Source organism: Pinus tabuliformis, chromosome 7 (assembly GCF_031772625.1).
Source record: "Pinus tabuliformis cultivar Carrire ecotype Pingquan chromosome 7, CPIR1, whole genome shotgun sequence".
Taxonomy (NCBI): domain Eukaryota; kingdom Viridiplantae; phylum Streptophyta; class Pinopsida; order Pinales; family Pinaceae; genus Pinus; species Pinus tabuliformis.
The window spans coordinates 327,296,878-327,322,165 of NC_142293.1; the positions used below are offsets into that span (position 1 = coordinate 327,296,878).

General features: G+C 38.9%; 1 protein-coding gene across 1 annotated transcript; it reads right to left on the reverse strand.

Moving 5' to 3' along the window:
* Nucleotides 1-12,794: 12,794 nt before the first annotated feature.
* Nucleotides 12,795-16,343, reverse strand: LOC149247256 (putative xyloglucan endotransglucosylase/hydrolase protein 16). The gene is made up of 5 exons (XM_089443708.1): nucleotides 16,164-16,343; nucleotides 13,702-13,723; nucleotides 13,529-13,623; nucleotides 13,189-13,361; nucleotides 12,795-13,089 (listed from the first exon to the last, which is right to left on the reverse strand). Exons 1-5 carry the CDS (start codon nucleotides 16,341-16,343, stop codon nucleotides 12,795-12,797), a joined length of 765 nt encoding a protein of 254 aa, XP_089299834.1.
* Nucleotides 16,344-25,288: the final 8,945 nt, after the last annotated feature.

A 25,288-nucleotide genomic window follows, 5' to 3' on the forward strand; every position in this document is an offset into this window, starting at 1 on the left:
TCAAATTATTCCTTTTCTTCTGTTTGTTCAGTCTACTCATCTACAAGAACTAAGTCAATAATATGTGCAACCTAGCCTTCATGTTGTGATTCCACTATGGGCATGTCTTTTCTTAATGATATTCTTGGTGAAAAAGAACAATATTTGTCCATGCCCATACTCTCGACATTCAACACGACATTCGAGCTCTGTGTAGACTTAGCCAGTTGACTATTGTTGTTGATGTTGTTATTGAACTTCTTCAAGAAGTTAAACTTCAAGGGCTTGCTGCTAACAGTGGCCTCGCTTCTCCTTTGTTTCAGTTCTACCAGCTCATTAGACAAAGTCTTGATCGTTCGAGTCAAGCTTTCCAGATCAGTAGCTTCCTTATCTTTGGCCTTGTTTGAAGACGCCTATGACCTTTTTCCTGTATCCTAAGAGTCTTTGGATGACTCATCATCAATGATGACTCTGATTCCATGCAGTGCTTCTCAGCAACAATGGCTTCCTCAAAATTTTGAGCCAAAGTTTCTTTTATTGTTCTCTTTACAAATTGTGTGAAATGCTTACTGAGAAGGAATAAGTATAGTAATTGAGATGGGGACATGAGGTGCGGAAGTTCCTGACATATTCGATGAAACGAATACCATTAAATAAACTTACATTCGATTGAATTCAATGTGTAAGTAGCAATATGCGGCTTCAGTTTCGATTGAGCATTTGTTGGAAACCTTGACCTTGGATTTGTGCTAAGCCACTACGATTTAGCACCTGCCACTTTGGACTTACACCATAAAGTTATGGTAACAATATCTGAGCTTTGTTGAAAGAACATTGGTTTAAGCAACAACCGATACCGAGTCCACCAACCACTAGCCAGAGAGATGTGATAGTATGTAAAATGTTATGAGCTACAAGCCCCTCTCTAAATTTTCACATTCAGAACCAAACTACATTTTGAACCATTAAAATATAAATTATTTTTATAATCAGTAAATTATGATTTACATTCGTGATTTCATTACTCTTTAAACTTTTTCTTTAATAAGTAAAATATTATGAGTTACAATACTTCTTAATGGCTAATGGTACGATGCGCTATACAATTGCAACAGTTTTAATTATATCAAAAAGCTGCGACCAACGCCTAGAATCGGTTGAATTTCTTCTGATGACATGGCTCAACGAACATTGTGAACTTGAAGGGTTTATCTGCTAGTGTTGGATGTCAATAACATTTCATCCGAACTACCTCCTAGATTCTCGACCATGAAAGGCGGAGCAGATGCCGAGGGGACTTAAAAAGTAAAGAGGAAACTTGAATATTTGGAACATCAGAGAAAACAGGTGAAACAAATGCGAAATAGAAATTTAGGAGACATCCCAAATCATGGAGGAAAACTATGATTTTACTCCACCAATTCTCCATCACAATCCCACTCTTAAGTGAAAAGGGAAAAATGAACCAGAAAAACATTTAGTGCATATTCAACAGTGGCCAGGTAACCATATTATCGTGGCGAGGTAACCATATTATCGTTTTTTTATATATATAGTTCTATTTATTTATAATTTTTTTTTTTTCAATTTTGTTTGTTTTTTTTCAAATAAATTTGGATTTTAACAAGTTTATAATATTGTAATTTTTTACTTACTTATCTCTCTTTTTAGCTAAACTTTTTTTCCAATATTTTTTAACACATTTGCTGCTATTATTATTATTATTATTATTTAATGGTTAAACTTATTTAATGTGAATCATTATTTTTGGAAAATAAATCAAATATTGTTAACTTTATACATAAATTTCATAAATCTCGTTATTTTTCAATTTTTTTTATTCAATTTTTTTCATAAAAATATTTTATTTATTTAAAAAATTATTTGTACACCCAAAACTACATTTTTTAGATTAATCACATATATAAATGCATCAAACATTGGTTGAAGATAGTAATTCTTGTTAAAATAAGATAATTACTCTTGCAAGAGGAAATGATTAAACATAGAGAGCGAGTTAACTGAATGATTGTGTGTTTGAGTGTTGAGTCAAGTCGAGTTAATTGATAGACGACTTTTAGTGTGGGTTGCATGTCAAGATATTTTAGGCAAGTCGTTAGTTGGAAAATGATAAATACCCTTCACTGGGTTCATTATAAGCATCATGTCTTGTGTGATCAATAGAAGAGCAGCAAATCGTGTTTTATGTGTGAATTCATGTGTTGTCTCCTCCGACTTTCCAACAAATTGGTATCAGAGCCTTAGTCGAGAAAGAGCCAAGGTTTATCAGGCATTTGTGTATCTGAGAAGTCCAGCACCAATCTGCAAGAGCCGCACAATTTATTCTTTTCTGGGTTATTCAAGAGTTGTGAATTCGTAAGGGTTGGAATTGTCACGCCCCTACACCTGCGGTAGTCTTTCAACCGCTTATAGCGAGGTGCGGCACCATCGAACACTTTCTTTTCACCAATACTTATGTTCGTGGACTACGCCTAACTACTTCCATACTTAGTTTATTTATGTTACCAAGTATTATTAATGTGCCTTAATACCAATGAACACCCATACACATTCATTATCAATAGCATTAACCAAGAGAAATGCACAACAGTATAAAGGGAGGGGCAACTCCTTGCAACATGAGCCTGCCCGAATATCAATATTATATAATCTTCACTTTTACAATGTACAAGCAAAATCTTGGGAAACCCCAAATTTACAATTAGCCAATTTTCACAACTTTGGCAAACTCGGTTGCCCAGCTCGTCGGCACCTCCACACGGTCGCCACACGTCTCTCCAACCCGTTATTCACCTTGTCGCACGTCTTCGCCGATTCGCTCTTTGTTTGGTCGCAAACGCCCAAACCGTGTATCCCTGCCCACACGCAGTCCCGCTTGCCAACTCTTGACAAATGCCCAAATCGTGTGAACAGCACGTAGTACCACCTGCCTAACTCTACAACCTCTGGTTCCAACCTTCATCTCACCTTCGTGCACACTTGCATAGTGGGCGGGCGCTCACCCGAGTCGCCAAGACACCCACGCCAAGTCGTCGCACAAAACGGGCGCCACACGTTTACCGTGTACGCCTCACCCAATCACCGGGTGCACCTTCGCCCGCACCTTCGCCCAACACCAAGTGCAACGTTCTTCCACCGTGCGACCAACCCAAGAATGGGCGCATAAGAATTGCGCCTTCTCCTCTTGTCTTTGCGCACTTAGAATTGCGCACTATTCACTTGTGCGATGATGAAATGCTCCAAACGCATTCATAATATATATCCATGCATGGGGCGAGGTTGTGGCTTGCCCAGCCGACCTCTCCACGCCCACACTTTATCACAGAAGCCCCTAACTCACGTCGGCCCTCATCTCCAAGTGTGGTCAGCCCACATACATGTTCACTTCATACATCATGCGTATAAACCAACGCTCTCTCTCCTCATAACGTCGCATATACTCTAAGAGAACGTCGCATACCTGCCGCATGACTCCGTCGCACCGCAGATTGTACGCCCATCCGCGCGCTCACCCACGATCACACTTCTGGCAGACGCGCCAAGGACCACAGGTCCTTACATCCTCCTCCACCTGAAGTTGTTGTCGTCCTCGACAACATACCATCCTGGTAGCCATCCACCAAGATGATTAATATCCATGATGTTAACTCCTCCACATACTGCAACCATCTCTACAACATATGTAGAACCACCGTCTCCATCATGTCTCGCCTCGGCAACCATCTGTTACCAAGATAACCATACCAAGGTATACACCTCATCGATATGTCATCCATCAGAGATCATCTCAATCCATGATGATTGATCACCCTGTTACAATCTCCACATGCTGCTCCACCATGGAAGGTTGGTCCCTCCATCCAAGCTACATGCCCACTACAACATCCCGTGTTGACCTCATCATGTGTCATCATGTGAACTGCTGCCATGATACTCCAACATATGCTAACACATCTCTGCACACTGCATGACCCCATGTTCGAACTAGTTGGGTAGCTAGTCCAACTGTCACGCTCAAACCATGAGAGTGAACATCCACATGTCATCATCAGTCGTTTCTCAAAACATCCTATCACATCCTCAATTCGATCAAGATTCCATCTTCATACAAGTGTAAGCCATGCTCAGGTCCATGAAGTAGTCCTCATCTCATCTGCAACATGCTGTCCATGATGTTTGGTGTCTATGTGCTACATGAAATCAGCCACATCTATCCCAACATCATCCATACATGTATCTCCTCCATATGAAGAGATCATCTCATCAAATCGGCTCTCAATGTGTCACATCCAGGTCCACGAAGCAACCTCCATCAGATCTACAATGTGTCATCCCTCAATTCAGCCATAGAAACAAGTATACACCTGTCTCATCCTTCCATGTGCTGCCCATGATCGTAGATCAATTAGCTCTCATGTCAAAAGGTAGTTGAGTCTCGGCTCAACCCATGCCCAAGTGTTGTCACCAAGGCATCATCATCATCGTAACTCCATCACTCCAAAGTGTCTCATATCGATCCTGCACATCAAGTCACTCTTCCAAGCCATTCCCATATATGTACTTGAAAGTATGCACCCCATCCTGCATCAAAGTCTCTGACCTTAGCTCCTTAATGCATCAAATCCTCTAAGTACACCATATATGAAGTCCCCAAAAATCACAACAATCTCATGTCATCAGGAGCTCCATAAGTCATCCCCAACCAACATCCTAGCAAGCATACAAGTCTCGTCCCAAAGCTCTCTGCAAGATGCCTCAGCTCTCCATGTAGTAGGAATGCTCCATAGTCTGCTCACAACTCCATCCAAGTCCATGGTATTGTTGTACATAAGTGCACAACCTCTCCATCGACTCATAAGTGATAAGTCCCCATGTCACATCAGCAAATCCACCTGCACAACACCTCTCCCTTGGCACTCCTCATTGGATGCCCATAAATGACACCTCTACAAGTGCTCCCACATAATGTCCCTACATAAGGCTGCCATGCTCCATGTCTCCAACCTGATGTCCATGTAGTCCAACCAAGTAGACCCATCACAACAATCAGTCATCCTCATCCAAGCTGTAATCTTTGGTCTAGTGAACTCGGTCACCCAACCATATCATCATGTCATGAGTCCCTCCATCATAGCTCCTCCACCAAAGTGTCCACCAAGACTATCTCTTGGTCTCGGCCATGAGAAGTCCACCCAAGAGTGTGCCCTCCAATCTGTCCATGAGTCATGCCGGGCACTTAGCCAAAGTGACTAAAACATGACCCACTCCTCCACAACGATCATCATGTTCCTCCCTTGTCACGGGCCTTTGTACCTTCTACAATAAGGCCACAAACAACCCTAACAAGTTCTGCAACAATCAACAATCTTTGCTTCTCCATACAAGGTCTCATCATAGACATCCATGGTAAGATGCCCCCTTGCATTGGCAAACTGGCTTTGCCCGTCCCTGCATACGGTCCATCCACCAAATGCCCAAATGAAACACAAGTATTAACACGAGGTTCCTCCATATGAGCATCCTCATTCATCCATGTCCACAAATTGCACGATCCTGGTCCAACTTGATCAATCTCAAGTTCATCCTCCATCGTTGTCACATCTGCAACATCTTCAACTATCATCACTTCCTCTTCCTTGATAGTACAATCTGCAACTTCATCTTGCCCTATTGTCCAACCAAGTTGAAGAAGTTCGTCTTCAACATTCTTTTCCAAGACTTCAAGTTCCTTCCGAATCTGGCGATTCTCTTCTTTCATCCGCTTCAACCTGTATAAGGTCAGCAAGAGCTTCCCTTCGCATTCTTCCAAACCTGCCATGTCTTGTCGTTCAGCTGGGCCCAAGCACAAAGCTTCTCCTCTGCTAAACATGTTTCACCATTCACCAGCTTCACCAAGTTCCCTGCAACCATGAACCAGCTCTTGTTCCACTTGTATGTGAAACCAACTTCCTTCACCTGCAAGTACCTGCTTTCACTATCATCAACTGTCAAGCTTCCAAGTGTACCCACACCTGCACTTCGTTACGAGCAACCCTGCTCTAACACCAACTCCAACCAAGCTCTGATACCAACTGTCATTCCCCTACACCTGCGGTAGTCTTTCAACCGCTTATAGCGAGGTGCGGCACCACCGAACACTTTCTTTTCACCAATACTTATGTTTGTGGACTATGCCTAACTACTTCCATACTTAGTTTATTTTTGTTACCAAGTATTATTAATGTTCCTTTATACCAATGAACACCCATACACATTCATTATCAATAGCATTAACCAAGAGAAATTCACAACAGTATAAAAGGAGGGGCAACTCCCTGCAACATGAGCCTGCCCGAATATCAATATATTATATAATCTTCACTTTTACAATGTACAAGCTAAATCTTGGGAAACTGCAAATTTACACTTAGTCAATTTTCACAACTTCGGCAAACTCGGTTGCCCAGCTCGTCGGCACCTCCACACGGTTGCTGCACGAATCTCCAACCCGTTGTTCACCTCGTCACACGTCTTCACTGGTACGCTCTTTGTTTGGTCGCAAACACCCAAACCGTGTATCCCTGCCCACACGCAGTCCCGCTTGCCAACTCTCGACAAATGTCCAAATCGTGTGAATAGCACGTAGTACTGCCTGCCTAACTCTATGACCGCCGGTTCCAACCTTCGTCTCACCTTCGTGCACACTTGCACGGTGGGCGGGCACTCACCCGAGTCGCCAAGACACCCACGCCAAGTCGTCGCACAAAATGGGCGCCACACGTTTACCGTGCACGCCTCACCCGATCACCGGGCGCACCTTCGCCCGCACCTTTACCCAACACCAAGTGCAACGTTCTTCCACCGTGCGATCAGCCCAAGAATGGGCGCATAAGAACTGCGCCTTCTCCTCTTGTCTTTGCGCACTTAGAACTGCGCACTATTCACTTGTGCGATGATGAGAAGTGGTCGAATGTGATGATGAAATGCTCCAAACACATTCATAATATATATCCATGCGTGGGGTGAGGTTGTGGCTTGCCCAGCTGACCTCTCCACGCCCACACTTTATCACAGAAGCCCCTAACTCACGTCGGCCCTCATCTCCAAGTGTGGTCGGCCCACATACATGTTCACTTCATACATCATGCGTATAAACCAACGCTCTCTCTCCTCATAACGTCGCATATACTACAAGAGAACGTCGCATACCTGCCGCATGACTCCGTCGCACCGCAGATCGCACGCCCATTCGCGCGCTCACCCACGGTCGCACTTCGGGCGGATGCGCCAAGGACCGCAGATCCTTACAGGAATAGTGGCCAGCAGTTGTTATTGGCTTGCAGTGCCACCATATCGCGAAACGCGTGTGTACTCGCTGCCACAAAAGAGTCCATGGAAAAAGTTAAACGACAAACACAGTTAATCACAGAGCAGATCACCATAGAGCAGATCACGTATTTCAAAAAAATTGTGAAGTCATGTTCTAAGTTGAGAAGTTTTTTAAATCATGGCAAAGGTTATATGTTACATATTCCAAAGGTTATATGTTAGGTGGAGTTTAAGTGGGCCTTTTAATTTTATGTTGAGAAAGGTTTTTTTTTTTGTTTTCAAAAAGGGTTTTTTGAAAAAGTTTTTTTTTGTATATAAAATAAAAACTTAGGGTTTTATTGATTTTTTTTTTTCAAGAGTTTTACAAAGCTTACAAAAAGATAAATTTAAGGTTTTCTGAAGATAAATTTTTGGAAAAAGATGCCTTTCTCAAATTTCCAGCCCCAGTTCCCATTGTTTACAGGGAAAGATTATGAAGTGTGGGTCGTTAAGATGGAAACCACGTTGCAGGCACATGATGTTTGGGATTATGTCTAGTTTGGGTTTTTAGGACCTAAGAATGAAGCATAAGAACAAGCTCTCAGTAATACAGAGAGGGAACAATGGAAGAAAGACAAGAAGAAGAATGCACAAGCGTTCCAGTTTATCCAGCAGGGAATGGACCGAGCAGTGTTCTAGAAGATTATGATCACGTCTTCAGAAAATGTAGCATGGGATACTTTGGTAACAAACTATACAGGTATGACCAAAGTCAATATTGTTAAGTTGCAGAATACTATGAGAGATTTTGAAAGTCTGTAGATGAAGGATACATAGGATATCGATTCTTTCATGAATCGGGTTATAACAGTCGTAAATCAGTTAATGGTGAGAAAATTAAAGATCAAAAATTGGTTGAGAAGGGGTCCTCAGATCTTTGTCTACCAAATTTGATGTTGTGGTAGTAGCCGTAGAAGAAGCCAAGGATTTGGCATCATTGACAGTTGATGAGCTAATCGGATCACTTCTATCGCTTGAGGCAAGGATAGACAGAAATAAGGATTCCACTTTAGAGACCACTTTCAAAAGTCAAGTTTCTATTTCAAGAGACAGAGGTCGAGGTAGAAGTAGAACGAGAGGTAGAGGACGAAGCATAAGATATGGTGGTTAGAGAGATGGCTGAGAAGAGCATGAACATGAAAGTGGAAGTGACTACAGAAGATTCAACAATAATCAAAGAGTTGAAAAATAAAGGTGAGATGTTATTATTACAATAAATTTGGTCACTATGCTCGTGATTGTAGGAAGAAGATAGTTGATCAAGGGAACCAAAGAGCTAATGTCACTACAAAGAGTACTAACTCCATGTTCCTAGCTTTTCATACCTTGCATGAACCTTCTGCTAGTGTGTGGTTGTTAGACAATGGTTGCAGTAACCACATGATAGGCAACACGAATTTGGTTGCAAATTTCGATAAATCTATGAAAACAAAGGTAAAGTTGGGGAATGACAAGACTCTGGAAGTAGATGGCAAATGAGTGGTCAACATTCTGACCAAGCAAGGGGATTTGAAGAAAATCTAAGAGGTATATTATGTTCCTATTCTCAAACATAATTTGTTAAGTGTTTTTCAATTGACACAAAACAGATACATAGTTATCTTTCAAGGTCAAGAATGTGTTATATATGACAAGCCCCCAAGCAAGTAGCTTATAGCAAAGGTGTAGATGATGAGGAATAGACTCTTTCCTCTAATTATGAGTTACAGTGGTCAGATGAGTTATTTTATAGTTGCATGGTCCGATGATTATTGGTTATGGCACTTACGATTATTGGTTATGGTCAGAGGATTACCTCCCATCAAAGAACCTACTAGTACTTGTTAGTGTTGCATCCTGGGAAAGAAACACCATGAAATTTTTCTAAAGGGAGTTGCATACACAGCAAAGCAACCTCTTGAGCTAGTGCATACAGACTTGTGTGGACCTATGAGGACATAGTCGATTGGTGGAAGTTGTTACTTCCTCACTTTTATTGATTAATACAACAAAAAGACTTGGGTTTACTACTTGAAACATAAGTCTGAAACTTTTGAAAAGTTCAAAGAATTCAAATCCTTAGCAAAGAACCAAAGTGATCGAAAGATCAAGGTATTGAGGTTAGATCATGGTGGAGAATATGACTCAAAGGAATTCCATGATTACTGCAAACAACATGGGATCAGAAGACAGTTTACAACCAGGTACACACCGCAACAGAATGGTGGAGTAGAGAGAAAGAACAAGAAAATTATGAACATGGTAAGAAGCATGTTGAAAGGCAGAAACTTGTCTAATGAGTATTGGGAAGAAGCAGTTGCATGTGCTATTTGTGTAATCAACAGATCTCCTACAAAGAGTGCGATGAACAGAGTACTAGAACAAGCATGGTCAGGTATATCTTGTAGCGTATCTCATCTCAAAGTATTTAGATGTGTAGCTTATGCACATGTGCCTAAGGAGTGAAGATGCAAGTTGGATGATAAAAGTGAAAAATTCATATTCACTGGTTATAGTGATCAATCAAAAGCTTACAAATTGTATAACCCTATCACAAAGAAGACCATACTTAGCAGAGATGTTGTGTTCAAAGAAAAATAGTCGTGGAATGGAACTATAGACAAAACAGTTGATGCACAAGTGCTACTGATGGAAGAAGATGATGTAGTAGAAAAGGAGCAACAAGAATCATAGGTGAAGACACCAAACAGGGACACATCAACAAGGACTCCAAGATTTGCATAGCAGCATGGATCTTCAAGCAGATCAGTAGATCGAGATTCTCCCAACAATCAATCAGGTGATGAATCAAGCAATGGTAAGAGAAAGATGAGAAGTTTGAAAGATATCTATGATGATTTGGATGCTAGTTCAAATTTTGCATTGTTGTCATTCCAACCTTCTTCGTTTGAAGAAGAAACCAAAGATGAAAATTGTGTGCAAGCCATGGATGAAGAAATTGAGGCTATTAAAAAGAATGATACATGGGATTTGGTTGATTTGCAAAGAACAAAAACGTCATTGGTGTGAAGTGGGTTTATAGGTTAAAGTTGAATGAGAAAGGCGAAATTGACAGATTTAAAAGATGACTTGTAGTAAAAGGATTCTCGCAGCAACCAGGAATAGACTTTGGATAAACATTTGCTCCAATAGCTAGATTGAATACTGTAAGAGAAGTTCTAGCCACAATAGCTCACAACAAATGGAAAGTATATCAGATGGATGTGAAATCAACCTTCTTGAATGGATTTTTAGAAGAAGAAATTTATGTGCAACAACCCCCAGGATATGAAGTTGAAAGTAATGAAAAGAAAGTTTACATGTTGAAGAAAGTGCTCTATGCACTGAAGCAAGCGCCTAGAGCTTGGTATAGGAGAATTGACAACTACATGATTAAGAATGGATTTTGCAGAAGCAACATTGAGCCTACCTTGTACACAAAGGTAAATGAGCATGGAAATATTTTGATTGTTTGCTTATATGTTGATGACATGATTTTTACAGGTGATTTTGAGAAAAATGAATTTAAAGCAGTCATGATGAAAGAATTTGAGATGAAACATCTTGGCCTCATGAAATATTTTCTTGGCATAGAAGTTGAGCAATCTAAAAAGGAAATTTTTTTTTTCAAAATAAATATGCCAAAGATTTGTTGAAAAGATTCAGGATGGAAAATTGCAAACTTGTCCCTACACCAGTTGCAACAAGTACAAAGTTAAGCAAGGATGATGAAGGATTAGATGCCAATCAAACTCTATTCAAAAGATTGGTTGGAAGCCTCATGTATCTCACAGCTACAAGACCAGATATCATGCAAGGAGTGAGTTTGATTTCCAGATTTATGGAGACTCCAAAAGACACATATTGGAGTGCAGGAAAACGAATTCTGAGATACATAGCAAGAACTAAAGATTGTGGCATATTGTATGAAAGCACAGAAAAGAAAAAAAAAAAGAAAAAAGGATTTGATTGGATACAAAGATAACGATTTCGCAGGAAGTTTGGATGATAGGAAGAGCACTTCTGGTTATGTGTTCCACCTTGGTTTAGGTGTGATTTCATGGGAATCTAAGAACTAGCCTGTTGTGACACTTTCGTGAACAAAAGCAGAATATGTAGCAGCAACATCAGCATCATGTCAAATAGTGTGGTTAAGAAGAGTATTTGATGGACTCAAGCAGAAACAACAAGGATCAACAAGCGTTTATTGTGACAACACCTCAACGATTGTACTATCCAAGAATAATGTGTTTCATCAGAAGAGCAAGCATATTGATATTAGATATCACTTTATTAGATAACTTGTGAGTAATGGAGAAGTTCACTTGAAGCCTTATAAATCTAGTGATCAATTGGCTGATATATTTACTAAGTCATTAGCACAAGATGTGTTTGAGTTTCATAGGGGTGTTGTTAGCCTAGATGAGACATAGATCAGCAGGCATGTTTGTGTTGTCATGAGTCATGTTTTAGTTTAGCGTCATAATTAAGGGGGAGCGTTAAAATAAGATAATTACTCCTCCATGAGGAGTTGGCTAAACATAGAGAGTCGGTTAACTGAGTGATTGAGTGTTGAGTCAAGTCGAGTTAAGTGGTAGACGAATTTTAGTGTGTGGTTGCATGTCAAGATATTTTAGGCAAGTCGCTAGTTGGAAAATGATAAATACCCATCACCGGGTTCATTGTAAGCATCATGTTTTGTGTGATTAATAGAAGAGCAACAAATCTTGTTTTATGTGTGAATTCATGAGTTGTCTCCTTAGCCTTTCCAACAATTCTATCTAACCACGTAATCAATTAGTTGAGTAAATCTCTCAAACAAACACTAAACTAGGAACTAAATATCCGAGTTCCAACTAATTAACAATTTTATTTATAATGAGGGATTTAATTCAATATGCACAAGACAAGCAAGAATTAAATGTCCAAATTATTTTATATATATATATATATATATATATATGTGTAACTTTTAAAATTATTATTTCTTGAAAACAATTATCTTAGTTAATTATTTTATGGTTTTATCCTAATAGGGAGCCTTGTTCCGCTAAACACCCTGCTTTAATAAAGTTGATTCTCAGAGTTGCGTACATCTTCGTTGTAGAGTACTGTATCAAGGCAAAAAGGTATGGTGTTCATAACTGAGACACTTAGACAAAACATGTAGCCCTCAAACAATATTGCAATTTAAAATGAAAAATTGTGTGCCAAAAGTAGATCACTTTAGCCGATTGGCTAATTTATAATTCTGCGAGTTGAGATTGTACATCATTTTGAATCCATCTCTTATGGTAGGTGATCTGATTCAATACTTAATGAAATGAATATCCTTAGCTGCAATTATTTTACAATATGTAATCAAATTTTGTGATTAAGGATTCAATGCACATTCAGGTGGAGTTGCCGAAAATATTCTTGACTTGTTGTGACAGTAGTCATAAATCATATAGTTTTTATGAACCAAATTAAGTTTCCTGAATTGATGTTAATTTAGACTTTGAAATTTCGACTGATCCCACCAACCGTTGACACGGGGAAGAAGATTGAGATGACACGTTGCATGCATCGAATTCAAAGGATTGATAGGAAGCAACAAAGGGGGCATGATTCCACTCTATTTTAACCCTTCCTCCGTCGGTATCCCAATCCTCTCTATTCCAGAGGCTGGCGATGATCTTCATGGGTCGACTCTTTAGATATGGGACACCCACAACTTCAGTTATTTTTAATACCCAGATGGGGATGGAATCAACGGAAAACCTGTTTTCACAAGAGGAAAAACATATATATGTTAACAACATTCATGAAATTTTTAAATACAGCTTCTAAATGAGGTTCTATTTCAGTTACCCAAAGCACATACATGATTTGTTATGGAAGTCTGTTGTGGGATCAAACCACGGATAAAGTCTTTGTTCTCTATTTCCAATTCCACTTGCAAATACGTTGGTCTGAAGAATGTAAGGATTTCCCGAAAGATTTCCCAAAAATTCAAAGTTGAGTTCGTCATGAGAAGCAGCTTCAGATGACATCTAAATGCAAAATATTGGCATTACTATATTGTGTATTATCGAAACTATGACCGGTCTGGCTGCAATCTTGAAATTTAAAATATGGATCTCAGGAATTGAATTTAAGTACAGTTAACTCATAATAAATTTCTGCAAGATTTCGTTCTGGAGAGAGGATAGGTTCTTACATAATACGAGGTAACCGTTCCAGCAGAAATCCCTGAGATCAACTTAATGCTAACGCTGCCGAAGAGGTATTCCTTTTTGGATTGAAAACCAGAACCTACTGAAGCAAGAATCATTATTATAAACATCCATACAATGTTAAATTTAGGATGTCCTTAAAAATGAAATACTTTACCTAAGATTTGATCCATAGTGAGCTACGTCGTTTGGCCATTTTTCAACAACTTAACCATACCCCATGAGATATCGAAATTGTCATTCATGTTGAAAGCCTTGACCGAGAATAGACTAAGAAGGAGAACTAAAGTTATATATGCCAACTCTTGTAAATATCTTCGAAATACTAAAATACTTGCAACGCTCTTCATTGCCGATGGTGGAATTGAGTGACTTGATTGCCTCTTTTTTTCAGCAGGGTAGTGGACCCCTAAGATGTGGAAAAGGTGGTAGCTCCTTCTCATCTTTTGCGTAAGATGTCAAAAAGGTTTGTGGATGACACTTGTGTCATTTGGTCCCATGGTAAGGAAAATTCGGAACTATTTTTCCTCCATCTTAACAATCAATCTATTTTTATAAAGTTCACCATGGAATTTGAATGTAATGGTAATTTTCCCTTCCTTGATGTCCTCCTCTCAAGGAATGATGATGGCTCTTTTTCTCATCAGGTATTTTGTAAGAAAACACATACGGAACAATATCTTCATGCTAATTCTCATCATTTCCCATCTCAAAAGCTTGGTGTTCTCAACACCTTAGTGACTAGAGCTTTAAGAATTTCTGATGACATCCATGTCAATGAAGAGAAAGCACATCTCTTAAATGTTTTATTTTTTTAATGGGTATAGTAGACACCAATGGACTAAGGCTTTCCTCAGAGCTGAAAACGGTCCTAAGACTAAGAAAGATACCAAGGATCGATTTTCTGGTGTTCATCTTCCTTTTATCTAAGGTACCACTCACAATATTGCGAGGATCCTAAGGAAGCATAAGGTGCCTTCAACCTTTATGCCTTTAAATACCATTTGGAGCTCCCTTAGGTCTGTAAAAGACCTAGTGGACTCCAAGAATATGAAGGGTGTTTACGTTATCCTATGCTCTTGTGGGGCTCCCTACATTGGTGAGACTGGTCGCTCGATTAATCAAAGGATTCGTGAGCATACTGCTGACGTCAAGCATGGTAGGGCCCGCTCCTCTACTTTGGCGTAGCATGCAAACAAATCTAAGCATCACATATGCATTGAGGAGGCCCAAGTCATTCCTAGGGTTAGTCATTTCCATCATTGTAGATTTAGGGAGGCCCTAGAAATTGAAAAAAGACTCCATAATTTGAATAGAGATGATAGTTGGAATATTAGAAGAAGTTGGGTCCCTATCTTGTCCTCCTAATTTTTAGGCTTCTTTTTGGGATTTATTTTGTTTTTTTGTTTACCTATGTAGGTATTAGTGTCATTTTTATAGTATTTGTTGTTGATTTGTTCTTCATTAGAGTTTATTTTCTTGATTCTTCATGTTTTTCATGTATTTTATCATCCTATTTGTTTTTAACTCGTTTTAGTATTTTTGTTATTTGTTTAACGGGCCTCAACCCCATATTTTATTGTTGACACTATTTTATTTGATATTATTTTTATTTTATTTATTTATTTATATATATATTTCTTTTGACTTGTGTATACATTTGTTTTATTTTCTTTAATTTTCCAATAATTATTTTTAATTTAGTTTATTTTATTTCCATTAATTATTTTATTTATCAAATGATCTTGTCTATCTTGACTCGTTTTTATAACTCTTGACTTCCCTCCTTCTTTAGAGTTTGACTTTTATTTTATTTATTTATTTATTCTAATTAATTTTTCTTTTTTCTTTTTTATTAAATTAATTTAAATATTATTTCTTAAAAACTAACTGTTTAGTATTGCAATTACTTATTAATCTTTGTTTTAAATAAATTATTAAACTAATATCATAATTTAAATATTATTTTTCAAAAACGAGTAATATTTGGTTTTAATAAATTAATTTAAATATTTCGGCGTAAATCACATTATCAATCAATTGTCGACGCATTTCGAACCAGTAAATGTGGTTGATCGTTAGGACAAGTTGAAGAACCAGATCATGGCTGCATGTTAAATAGAGAGAGAAGATCATCCAACAACTATATTTGACTAGAAACGGCTATAATAGACCAGAAAACGACTATATTTGACTAGACTAGACTAAAGGATAGGTACAACAACTATATTTGACTTGACTCGACGAAAGGATAGGGATAGGGAGAATTAGTTTAAATAATTTATACGTTAGTTATTTTATTATTATTATTTTTGTTAACTTTGGTAGCGCTGCTATCTATATTTCAAAATCAAAATTTACATCCAACCTTCATATGTTCCAGGTGGTTAACCTACCCGAAGGAAACCAGGCCACCACCTCTCTACATTAAATCCAGCCCAAAATTTGAAAATGTTCATCTCTATGTTTCTAACATGTTTGCTGTTCTGAGCTCTACTCATTGTCCTAGCTCTTATTCTAAGGTAATACATCAGATTTCAGTTTTTTGCATAAAAAAAAAACACTAACAGACTTGACATACTACATCAGTCCTCATCTGAGGAGATTATCGGGGCAGACGCCTTGGCGCTTGATCCAGGGATCTCGTTTCTCTATTCCATTATCCATTTCATCTCCCTCAACCTCTGTTCCATTCTCCCCAGTATGATATTGTTGCGGGAGGCCTGAAGCTGTACCTCTGCTATTTTCTTGAGAAGCACTGCCTTCAAGTTTTCCATCTCTTCCTGGTTCTGGTTCCATAACTACTCATTCTGCTGCCTCATTTCCTCCTCTTCTTCCTCCCGGACGGCCTGATTCATATCCATCGCTCTAGCTACCACATGCTTCAGTATCCAATAATGTTGGAGTGTTTTATTGAAGACTGAGTTATGGCTTTGCGTATTACCTGGGTCCGGCACTATGGCCTCCCACTCTCCCCTAGGGACCTCCTGGTTCGAGCTAATTGATCTTAGCTCTCTTTCCCAACCATTTATCTGCTCCCGAATTTCGGGTGGGTTCCCCGCCATGTAAGCATTTATAATGTATATCCTATGCTTAGCCTCCGATTTCCTTCCTCTCCTTTTCTGATTTTTTCTGGTTCCCTCTTCCTGTTTTGGAACCTTTTTCGCTTTCTACGAGGCCATATTCTTTCTTGACTGAATGTTGCACTTTACTGAGTCTTTCTTACCTAACAAGACATGATACCATAAATCAGTAACATGGTTTAAAATTTGAGTTTTAATCCATTTACTTACCACCCTTTCCTTGCCAGAATTCTGGTTTCCCAGGGTTTGAAGATGGTGTGACGGCACTGAATGCACCGAGGGCCAGCCTGTAATATGGCCGATTTCCTTTCCTCCACTCGAAATGGCCATGGAAACCTGTCGTTGCCCTTGTTGCTGGCTTTCTGAGGGTCTATGCAGAGGACGGCTTTCTCTTCTCTCCGGCTGTCGAAGGGGACAGCTTACTCTCCTATGTTCTAGGCATTTCCTACTCTCTATCCTTCTGGGCTTTTCTACAAGAATGAAAGAAGCTGGGGTTCTGCTGCTTACAGGTTTATCTCGCCTGCCAGAGGTTCCACCCTTCCCCACCCTGAGGGCTTTCCTGTGTTTGGGGTTTCCTTTCCTCAGGAGGCCTTGATTCATTTTCCCTAGATGACCCGCAGATCTCATTGGAGCTAGGGCTTTTGGGTTTTCTCCTCTGGTCTAGTAAGGACACTGCTTCCCGGGTATGAGGTTTCCCACTGATAGGCTGTCTACGTTCTGATCTCGGCCTCATGGTTACCTCAGGAAAATTACATAGACTCCTACCTCTAGCTACAACGAGAAAGACCGAACAGGAGAAAGAGTCTACATACCACCTTTCCCCGCTGTTGCCATAGCCTTTGTCTGATCGTTGCTCCTGTCTACCACCTTTCTTCGTTCCCTCTTGCTTCATGCTCTGCTGCATGCAAATTCCTAATGCCACCTTAGACCCTCTTTGGTTTATTCCTATCCTTCTGTCCCTTCTGACCTCCACCTATCCTGTTTCTTTCCCGACACTCTTTCTCGAGTCCTTTTCTGGGGATGTGGCTCGAACTTTCTGTTCGCCTTTACTCCTCATAACTCCTACTTCCTCCCTGCTGCTCTTGCCGTATGCTTTCTGTCCTTCTGCTGCCACTTGCCATCCCTTATCTGACCCTTTGCTTGGCTCCACACCTGTCCTCCATCATCTCATTCCTTGATTGTGCCTCAGTTTCTTCTCGGGATGCGGTACATCCTTGCCTTGCTCCGTCAGCTGCCCTGCTTCGTCACCTACCCTACTTCGTTCATTTCTCACATGTGTCCTATCTATCATCACCGACTGTGTCCTTTCCACGCATCTACCACTTGCTGCGTTTTCCTGAACATTCCTCTTTGGATCACTTTTGCCACTGTTGTCGATGTCTAGGAGTTTCTGCAACTGCACCTTCTCCTCCGGGTGGGGGATCTCTATTCCTCCGAGGTCCATTGACCTTCCCTTGTTTCGGCTTCTCCAATTCGCTAGCCAGTCTACCGCTCTATTGCTTGTTCGCCTTACATGTGTGGGGATCAGATAGTCTATTATATTTATCAATTTCCCTATTTCACTGGTTAACCATGCTATTCTCTAGCTCCTTCTAATCTTTTCCGTCAATGTCTTGTTTTGCAGTTGTTTTACTATGTCAATTACCAGTTTCGAATCCCCTTCAATTTGAAGGTTCTAGTGCTTTTCCCGAATGGCAATTTCAAGTCCTCGTTTTAGCATGTGTAACTCCGTTTCATTGTTCGTTGCTTCTCCACAATCCATCGCAAAAATTCTCAGAGTTTTTCCATCGTCATTCCTGAATAGCCCCCTTATTCCTGCTTCTCCCAGGTTGCCTTTTGCTGCCCCGTCAAAGTTTATCTTGATAAAGCCTTGCGGTGGATGCCTGTAACTGCTTATCTCTTCAACCTCTCTGTTTTGGTTGTTACTTTGGGTTCTGTCTATCATGCTTTGTTTTAATTGTAACCACTACAAAATTCTCTCCTCTGTTTGGTTAATCATCTAGTCTTCATCATTCCACCTTTCTGTTAAAATTGTTTCTCTAATATTTTGGATTGTTTATTTCCATATTTCGGCTGGGGTTCTCTTTTCTTCTTTAAATATCACGTTGTTTCTTTCCTTCTAAATGTTCCAAAGCATGAACCCTACTGACAGCATCCACGCATGGTTTAAGACCTAGTTCTGGTAAGGTTTTCTTGGCCAGTTTTCCAAAGTATTTTTTATATTATGGTGGCTTCTGTGACAATTTTCAAACAATTGTTGGTGACTACTCCACAGGTTTGTTGTTGACGGTGCAACTGTTTGTTAGGTGCAATTGTTTGATAGGTTCTCCATTGTCTCCTCCTATTCATGGCATAGTGCGCATCGTGAGGGTCCCTGCATGCCTTTTTTCTGAATTTGATCCCAGGTTAGTGTTCGTCCATGGTGTAAAATCCATAGAAAGAAGGTTACTTTAGGCCAAGTCTTGATTTTCCAAATGTTTTTCCATTTTTTTTATTCTGTCTATCTATTATGTCCTACCTTTAAGTAATAACCTTCTACTATAGAGAACGTGCCTTTTATACGGGTTCCTCAGCTGAGTATATCCTGCCCTGTTTTTACCGCCACTTTCCTGGATTCGAGTTCTTTATTGTACTCACCACAGCTTGTTGTCTCTGAGGCTGCTACCCAGTCATCCTTGTGCTTCCAATTTCGTCAGTATTCCCCTGTGCTTGGTTTCCAGAAGTTTCCAACCAATTCCCCCTCTGTTCGAGAGGTAAATTCATGGATTTCTTGGAGGGCTTCTTTATGGATAAGCTTTTCTCACTGTTGCTAGGATTCCTCCCAAAACTTGGCTGTGTTCCCCTATCTTACCTCCCAAAAGCTATAGTCTCTTATCAAATCTTTATTGTTCCTAGCCAAATTCCATATTGCTAATCCTTTTTCCTCTGTTTGGCTTCTCATCCTGTCTTTTGGTTTCTCTGTTGCCTCGTATTTCTTCTCCCAAATTTTCTTCCATAGGTCTTGTCCACCCTGTGTCCACCTCCACCACAGTTTCGCGCCCATCACTTGGTTAAGTATATAAGGGTCACGCAGACCTAAGCCTCCATCTTTGATTGGTTTGCTGAGCCATTCCCAGGAGAGAAATGCCCATTTTCATGTTTTACTTGTTCCTTGCCATAAAAATTTCTTAAACATGGCTACTAATTTTTGAAAAATAGATTTAAGAACAGCTTGGCTAGACATCTGGTATATTAGGATGGATTGTAGTACTACTCTCAGCAGGATTATCCGGCTAGGGGTATTCAAAGACCAGAATGTCTAATTGTCTATCTTTTTCCTTATCTTGCCTATGAGAGGTCCCCAATTCGCTACTCTATACTGATACTCATTGAGCATTATGCCAAGATACTTTGCTGGGAAGCTTCCTACTCGGAATCCCATTGTTCTAGCCAAGAATCTTTGGGATGCTACCTGAGTGTTAAAGAAGAATATCTCTGATTTCTCATTGTTAATCTCTATCCTTGAGGCTTTCGTGAACTCGGAGAGAATTTTTAGGATTTGTTGGGCCTCCTTAAGTGTGGCTTGTCCATAGATCATTACATCATCTATGAATTGCTGGTGTGTTATAGGAATTTCATTACCCCAAATTCGCAATCCTTTTATCTGTTCATTGGCCAGGCGTGCTTTCACCGACCTACCCAGACCTTTTGTTGCTAGAATGAATAGAGATGGGGAGAGGGGATCTCCCTGTATAAGCCCTCTCATGGGGTTAAAGGCTTCCAAGGGGGTTCCATTTAGCATAACTGACATCACCAGGGTGCTTACCATTGACATTATTCATTTCACCCATCTCTTGTCAAATCCATGAGCCTTTAGGATACCCTCCAGATAATCTCAACTAAGACAACCATAAGCCTTTGAAAGATCCAATTTTATTAGCATGCCTTTGTTTCTAGAGTTTTTCAGTGAGTGTATTACCTCTTGAGCAACTACTATACCATCTGTTATCTGTCTTCCCTGAACAAAACCAGTTTGCTCCTAGGCTATGAGATCTAGCAAGATTGGTTTAAGTCTATTTACCATTATTGTAGCCAGTATCTTGTATACTACATTACATAGAGATATTGGTCTGAAGCCCTTGGGTTCTTCCGAGTTCTCTGTTTTCGGAATCAAAGTAAGGAAGGTGGCGTTTAGGGCCAGATGCATGCGCTTTGTACATCTTGATTCTTCCACAAGTTCCACCAGGTCTTGGCTCATGAAACTCCAGGAGGCTTGGTAAAATCCTATAGTGAATCCATCAAGCCCCGAGGCCTTGTTCTTTGCCATCTTTTTTACCACTTCCTCCACTTCTTCTTTCATGATCACCTTGAGTAGAGCCAGATTTTGTTCTCTGGTCACTTTTTTAGGTATATATTGACACACATTAGTAATTTACTCCTCCCTTCGTATATTAGGTTCTGTTAAGATCCCTTTGAAATAATCCATCAGTAACTTCTCCATTTCTTCTTGTTGAAGTACCCTGTTCCCTTGACTGTCCTTGAGTGAAAATATTCTATTATGCTATCTCTGGTTCAACATTGCTTTGTGAAATAATTTTGAATTTTTCTCTCCTTCTTTCAACCATTGGACTCGTGATTTTTGTTTCCACAGAATTTCTTCTTGCTCTCTTCTTTCCTCTATTTAGTTAATCACCCTCCCTTCCTCCTCTGCCAGCTCCTCCCTTCTTCCTCCCTTCCTCCTCTGCCAGCTCCTCCCTTCTTCCTCCCTCTGATTTGTTGTTGGATTCCCTCCATTCTTATTTGTCGTTTTTCTTTCTCTTTTTGAATGTTACCAAATTACTCCCTGTTCCATTTCTTTATTTTTCCTTTTAGGTCTTTTAGTCTAATTTGGAACGTATGAATTTTGTTTCTACCTTCCATGCCAGTTTTACTCTCCTGCCACCATGTTTTCATTCTATCTATGAATTCTGGATCTCTTAGCCAAAAGGCCTCAAACCGGAATGGCCTTTTTTTATTCTGAGGGTTCATAGCAATCTCCAGTTTAATAGGCCAGTGGTCTGACCCTATAGATGGGAGAATGGAAGCTTCATAGAAGATGTCATTTCCTATTAATTGTTCAAAGGCTAGAAATCTGTCTAGTCTTGACGCTATTTGTTTGTTCCCGCCTCTTCTGTTATTCCAGGTAAATTTCCCATTTATAGTTGGAATGTCCACCAACCTTAATTCCATTTGCAAATCTCAGAATCTCTCCATCTCCCAGTCTTCCTTCTGTATTCCTCATCTCTTCTCTTCTTTGGATGTTATCATATTGAAGTCTCCTGCAATGATCCACATCTGTTCCTAATGCATATTCCCAAGCTTTTGCATATGAGTAAGGAATAAGCCTCGATCTACTGGGGTGTGGGGCCCGTAGACTGCTGAAACTAAAAACCATTCACTTTGCCCTATGAGTCTAAACTTTCCTGTAAGGATTCTGGGCATTCCTATCCACCAGTCTGTTATGACTTCTACTGGATTCCATATGACTGTTATCCCTCCCGCACTTCCTTTAGTATCTATGGTTACTTGCTCATATCTAGGTTTAATTTTATTTAGAAGTTCCTCCATCTTCTGTCTTGAGATTTTCGTTTCCTGAAGTAGCATAATCTGTGGTTTGTGCGAAACCACTCTCCCTGTGTTCACTAGCATTTCCCCCATTAATTGTATGGAATCTTTAATGTTTTTCCATCCTCATTTTTTTCCCTCCTTTTACTTGTCCTTGCTGGTCTGGTCGACTGTCCTTCTAGTTCTCTTGATGTTCTTCAGTCACTGTTTTGCCTTTTCCCTGTTTAGCTTGATATTGCTGGAATGTTTCTGCATAGAGTCTTTTCTGGTCCTCGGGGATAAATCGCTTATCCAAGTTTCTCCATTCATTTAATAATTTTCTCAGGACTTCTTCTTCTATACTTAGGTCTTCCCCCCTGTTTATCTCCAGTTTTGTCTCCATGTTTTCTGTCTGTTCTCCCTATTCTTTGCCTTTTCTGGAATATCACTCGGTGCTTTCCTCTTAGTATGTGTCCTTTCGCTACTGGAGCTAGTGTCTTTCTCTTTGTCTTCCTGGTATTCCATGGTTTGATCCTCATCTTCCCCTTCTTCTTGGAGGATTTCGAAGCACTTAGATTTTCCTGGGTTTGTTTGTTGTACCTTTTTTCCTTCATTTGAGTTTTCTTTTGTTGGTCTTCTTCTATTCTTCACCTCCTAGAATCCTTCCTGATCTGTTTTTTTTTTTTTCTACTGTTTACTTTTCCTCTCGTCTTCTTCTGTTGTTATGGGGCACTCTTTGACCAGGTGTCCATATTCATGACATCTGCAACATCTAAAAGGTATACGTTCATAGTCTAGGGTTTGCTGCCAAACTTCTTCATGGTACTCTAACTCCACTGTATCTGGGATCGGGTTAGCAATGTTTATGTATACATATATCCTAGCATACGAAGTATACCTTCCTTTTTTTGTAGTTTCCGCTATTTTCACAAAAGTCCCTATCGTGTTCCTATCCCTTCCAAAATTCCGGGTCCCAGAAGTCTGTTGGTAAACCAAATAATCTAACTCATACCAGTGCTACTAGAAATTTTTCCTTATCGGGGTTATAGCATTCTTTCCAATATCTTATAAATAGACCAACATTATAGTAAAAATAAGGTCCATTCTCAAACACTCTTTCTTTGTCTTGCAGGTTAGAAAAGATTACCGTAAAGAAGCCTTTTTCTCCCAGCTTCAGCTCGATGTGTCCTAGGGGCTGCCATTTTTGCTGAATCCATCTGGTGAGGTATTTTTCGGACAGGCAGACTCTCACAAACTTGCAGATCATGGCGTGATCTTTCATGTAGCTTCTGTACCTTTCCAGTTTATTTGGCGGGATTATGAACCGTGGTTTCTCCTCCGCACATGGTAGACATTTTCCCCTTCTGCTTGCCTGCCAGGTTTCACCTAGGACAGGGCCTGCGTTTTGCTTCTCTACTGTCGATTGACTGTTTTGTCCTTCTCCTGCCGTGGCATCTCGGTAGGAGGGGATCTCTCCCGTCCTGACCTCTTTCGTCATGACCGTTGCTCTCACTTTCCCCGCTTGTATTTTGTTGTTACTCTAGTTTTTGCACCGTTAACTATCTTGGTTTCTCCCCGCCGTTTTACCTCATGGTCACCAATAGGTTTTAGTTGCAGAACTCGCTCCTCCGTATTATTATTATTGTTAGTTATTTTGTTATTAATAGTATCAATGAATTGTATTTAATTATTAATTATATATAGATAAAAAATTATAATAGAATCTAAATAATAAAAATTTATTAAAACTAATTAACTTAAATCATTTCAACTACTCACACTTTCGAGAAAAAATATAATATTACTATTTTAAGATAATATTTATAAGTAATTTTATTTTATTCAAAAGCTCAAATATTAATATTATATTATTAAAAGTATATGGAATAAATCAATTAATATTTTGTTAAAAAATAAGTAACTTATTTAGTTAAATTAATATTTACAATTAATTTTTATTTTATTTAAAAGCTGAAATATTAATATCATAATATTAAAAGCAATATTAAAAGCATATCTAGTAAATAATTTATTAGAAAAATAACTAACTTATTTGGTTAAATAACCCAACTTATTACAAAACAAACCCTTTTTTTTCCATGCTGGAAAAGAAAATAGGACATCCAAAATCATGGCGGTGTCAATGAATGGACCTTCAATTTCAAGAGGCAAACTCTGATTTTACTCCACGAATTCTCCGTGACAATCCCACACTTAAGTGAAAAGGGAAAAATGAACCAGAAGAAACATTTAGTGCCATATTCAAGAGTCCCGAGGTAACCATATTATCGACTTTTTTTTTTTTTTTTTATGTAGTTCTATTTATTTATAATTTTGTCTGCTTTTTAAAATAAATTTGTATTTTATAATATTTTAACTTTTTACTTATTTATTTATTTTTTTGATTTTTTTAATTTTATTTTCCCAATACTTTTCTAACACATTTGCTTTAATGGATTTTTTATGGTAAATTTGTTTATTTATTTATTTTTACTGTGAATAATTATTTTTGGAAATTTTTTTAAATATTATTAACCTTGCAGATTTATTTCATAAATTTTTGTTATTTTTCAATTTTTTTCATAATTTTTATTTATTTATTTAGAAAATCATTTGTATATCAAAAAAACTACATTTTTTAGATTACTCACTTATATAAATACATCAAACATTGGTTGAAGATAGTAATTCTATTTAACAACACAATCAATTATTTGAGTAAATCTCTCAAACAAACACTAAACTATAAACTAAATATCTGTTTATATATCTGAGTTCCAATTCATTAATAATTAATCCCCAATTACATTTATGATAGGAAATCTAATTCAATGTCCACAAGGCAAGTAAGAATTAAATCTTTAAATTATTTAACATGTCATTTTTAAATATATATATATAATGTGTATTTTTCAAAATTATTATTTCTAAAAAATTATTATCTTAATTAATTAATTTATGGTTTTATCCTAACAAGGAGCCTTATTCTGCTAAATACCAAACTTTAATAAAGTCGATTCTCAGAGTTGCGTACATCTTCGTTGTAGACTCCCGTATCAGTCAAAGAGGTATGGTGTTCATTACTGAGACGCTTAGACG